Below are 3,969 nucleotides of genomic sequence, written 5' to 3'. Positions count from 1 at the left end.
GTACGGAATGGAACGATCAGCCTAGATTTTAAAGGAGAACAGTACACGTTCAATATTGATGAGGCCATGAAAAGGCCAGCCGACGGAGAGAACGTGTACTCCATCGATGTGACTGAGCCCTTGGTACATGAGTATTTGGAGGAAGAATTTTTAAAAGGGCAGTTCACTGACTCCGCCGCAGATAAGGAAGTCGAAAAGGAAGTGGAAGAATGGTTTGAGACTATGAAGGTCGGAGAAATGGACGACCAAGCCGTCGCAAGTGCAATAAATTATTTTTGCGAGCGCCCAAAGCCAGCTGGGTCAAGTGGGACAGCTCAAGTATCTAGCCTAGCGAAGCGACATGATCAAGGCGAGCTACTGGAAAGAGACACAGCAGAAAACCCTCCGCCCAATGAAGAACCAAAACCTACAAAAGAGTTAAAACCCCTTCCCGCACATCTAAAGTACGCCTACCTGGGTGAAGATGAAACCAAGCCTATCATCATCAACAATCAACTAACCCAGGGGCAGGAAGACAGATTGCTGGAAGTATTAAGAAGGAATCAAAGGGCCATCGGCTGGAAGCTGACAGATTTGGTAGGCATCAGCCCGGACTTATGCATGCATCACATCCGACTGGAGGAAGGAGCCAAGCCACACCGCGATCAACAACTGAAACTCAACCCCAACATGAGGGAAGAGGTGCTAAAGGAAATCGTCAAGTTGGTTTCGATCGGGATTATCTATTCCATTCCCGACAGTAACTGGGTCAGCCCAGTGCACATGGTGCCTAAGAAAGGAGGGATTCAAGTGGTAAAAAACGAAAAAACTGAGCTAATTCCGACAAGGCCAGTTACTGGATGGAGAATGTGCATAGATTACAGGAAGTTGAACCAAGCTACGAAGAAGGATCACTTCCCTCTGCCGTTCATTGATCAAATGTTGGAGAAGTTGGCAGGGAAGCAGTACTTCAGTTTCCTGGATGGTTATAGTGGCTATTTCCAGATTGCTGTGAATCCAGAAGACTAGGAGAAGACGACGTTCACCTGCCCTTTTGGCACTTACGCTTACAGGAGAATGCCTTTTGGCCTCTGTAACGCCCCGGGCACCTTCCAGAGATGCATGATGAGCATTTTCTCATACCTATTGGAGGACTGCATTGAGATTTTCATGGACGATTTTACTATCTATGGGGATGATTTTGATCAAGGGCTGCATAGTCTGAACAAGGTATTGGAAAGATGCCGCCAGAAGGACTTGGTTCTGAATTTCGAGAAATGCAATTTTATGGTTACCGAAGGAATAGTCTTGGGCCACATAGTGTCAAGCAGAGGGATCGAGGTCGACCCAGCAAAGATAGCGGTCATTGCAAAACTTCCATATCCTACCAACCAGAAGGAGATCAGAGCCTTTCTGGGGCACGCTGGGTTCTATAGAAGATTCATAAAAGATTTCGCAAAGATAGCCCAGCCACTAACACGACTTCTTCAGAACGAGGTCGAGTTTGAGTTCTCAGATGCTTGCAAAGCCGCGTTCCAATTTCTAAAAGATCGATTGATAAGCTCTCCAATAATACGTGCCCCCGACTGGAATCACCCCTTTGAGGTTATGTGCGATGCTAGTGACTATGCTGTGGGGGCAGTATTAGGTCAGAAAATCGAAGGGAAGAGTTATGTCATCTTTTACGCCTCCAAAACTCTTAATCAGGCACAAAAGAACTATGATGTGACCGAAATGAGATGCTATCGGTAGTCTTCGCGTTTGAAAAGTTCAGACCATACTTGCTTGGTTCCAAAGTAATTGTTTATACAGATCATGCGGCCATCAAATACCTCTTAGCAAAAAAGGAGTCAAAACCGCGGTTAATCAGGTGGGTACTCCTTCTACAGGAGTTTGATTGGGAAGCAGTGGATAAGAAAGAATGTGAGAACAAGGTGGCAGATCACCTAAGTCAAATTTTGCAAAAGGACAATGAAGAAGCAATTCCAGACGCTTTCCCTGAAGAGCATCTCTGCCTGATCGAGTCATCACCTGAATGTCGGTGGATCAACCAAGCGGAGGGAGTTGATCAAGGCAACCAGAGAAGCACGGGACAGAACATGAGAAATGAGCCATGGTTCGCGGACATGGCCAACTACTTAGTAACGGGCGAGTTACCTAGAAGTGATGAGATTACAAGAGCACAGAAGCTAAAGCTTAAAAGCGATTCCCGATACTTCTATTGGGACGATCCTTACCTATGGAAAATGGGGGCAGATCAAGTAATCCGACGATGCATTCCAGAGTGGGAACAGGAAGATGTGATGATCCACTGCCACGCACTGGCTTGCGGTGGGCACTTTGGACCGAAGAAAACAGCATGGAAAATACTTGATAGCGAGTTTTACTGGCCTTCCATCCATAGAGAGGCTTATGAGTTCTGCAAGAAGTGCCCTCGATGCCAACTTACTGGAGGGATATCTACTAGAGACGAGATGCCTCAAAACCCCATTATTGTCTGTGAAATATTTGATGTATGGGGAATGGACTTTATGGGACCCTTTCCCGCGTCTGAAGGCAATCTCTATATACTAGTGGCAGTGGACTATGTGTCCAAATGGATCGAGGCAAAGGCAACTAGGACGTGTGAGTCCAGAGAAGTAGCGAAGTTCTTGAAATCAAACATATTTACCCGATACGGGGTACCACGGGCTATCATCTTTGACCAAGGAACTCATTTCGTAAACAGAACTATCGAAGCCTTGATGCGGAAGTATGGAGTCCACCACCGCCTATCCACACCTTATCACCCGCAATACAATGGTAAGGCTGAGGTTTCTAATAGAGAGATAAAGGCTATCCTAGAGAAGACAGTCAATCCCACGAGGAAGGACTGAAGCCGTCGTCTGGAGGACGCACTCTGGGCATACAGGACCGCTTTCAAAACGCCTATAGGAATGTCTCATACCGGCTGGTATTTGGAAAGATGTGTCATCTGCCGGTGGGAGTGGAGCATCAAGCTTACTGGGCCATCAAGGAAATGAATATGAATACCGACGCAGGGACTGCAGAAAGAAGAATGCAACTACAGGAGCTTGAGGAGCTCCGTCTGGATGCCTACGACTCTGCTATGTGGTACAAAAAAAAGACGAAGATGTGGCATGATAAGAATCTCCGCAAGAAGGAGCTCAAAGTAGGCCAGAAAGTGTTGCTATTTCAGTCCAGGCTGAAATTGATGCCATGGAAGCTCAAATCAAGGTGGATATGTCCCTATACCATTGTCGTCGTCCGAGCGAATGGTGCAATCGAACTCCAGGGAGGCGATTCAGATTCGCCTTCGTTCATGGTGAATGGTCATAGGGTAAAGCCATACAGAGAAGGAATGGAGGTATTTGTGGTGGACGACATTCCACTACTCATGCCTAACTCTCTCCAGTAATCAGGTAAAGGGAATGATCAGGTACTCATAGGTAGTCTGCTTGATCAAGCGGAAAAGTCTCAATCTATTAAACTGATCAAGTGACACCCTAGGGGGACCCGGTCAAAAACCCTTAGGAATTAGTGTAAATAGCTTTTAGTAAGTTTTATTTTTTATTTATTATTATTCAAGTTAAAAAGATGGAAGAAAGGAGGAAGACTGATCAAGTGGAGCTAATTAAGTTTCACTAAGAATTAATTGTCCACTTGATCAGTGCATTTCAAATTTAATTGGTGGTACAACGATTAAGTTGAGCAGGGCAGGAGATGAAAGGATGTGCGCAGCCACTGAAAAGGTGTCAGGAAGCGCCATCCGACGCAGTGAAAGGACACCCTGGAGAGAGGAACGAAGCGTATCAGAGAAGCTAGGCCAACTGGCACTCTGAAAAGGCGCGCCCGTACTTGAAAAGCCGCAGGGATCTCAACAGTGGAGAATCCCAACAGTCACAATATCATTATAAAAGGCAGATTTCAGATCCGCAAATTACTTTTACCCAAGCCGCCTGTCTCTCTTTCCTTTTTGCTCTCGCCAAA

General features: G+C 46.1%; 2 protein-coding genes across 2 annotated transcripts; both read left to right on the top strand.

The window, feature by feature from the left end:
* The first annotated feature begins 1,056 nt into the window (after positions 1–1,056).
* On the top strand, positions 1,057–2,855 carry LOC121791599. Its single transcript, XM_042189475.1, has 2 exons — positions 1,057–1,584; positions 1,947–2,855. The coding sequence occupies exons 1-2, from the start codon at positions 1,057–1,059 to the stop codon at positions 2,853–2,855; spliced, it is 1,437 nt and encodes a 478-aa protein (XP_042045409.1).
* An 89-nt stretch (positions 2,856–2,944) lies between these two features.
* Positions 2,945–3,319, top strand: LOC121791598 (the record flags this gene model as incomplete). Its single annotated transcript, XM_042189474.1, has 1 exon — positions 2,945–3,319. A coding segment is annotated over exon 1 (375 nt), but the record flags the coding sequence as incomplete, so codon positions are not given.
* Between the last annotated feature and the right edge of the window lie 650 nt (positions 3,320–3,969).

The sequence above is a fragment of the Salvia splendens genome, unplaced genomic scaffold (genome assembly GCF_004379255.2).
Source record: "Salvia splendens isolate huo1 unplaced genomic scaffold, SspV2 ctg848, whole genome shotgun sequence".
Taxonomy (NCBI): domain Eukaryota; kingdom Viridiplantae; phylum Streptophyta; class Magnoliopsida; order Lamiales; family Lamiaceae; genus Salvia; species Salvia splendens.
The sequence above is the reverse complement of the archived record's forward strand: the minus strand, read 5'-3'. Positions and strand labels throughout refer to the sequence as shown.

Excerpts from the sequence above, each read along its gene's own strand:
- LOC121791599 (XM_042189475.1), top strand. The coding sequence starts at position 1,057 with ATGCCTTTTGGCCTCTGTAACGCCCCGGGCACCTTCCAGAGATGCATG. Across the intron at positions 1,585-1,946 it reads ACTGGAATCACCCCTTTGAG|GACAATGAAGAAGCAATTCC; the intron begins GTTATGTGCGAT and ends ATTTTGCAAAAG.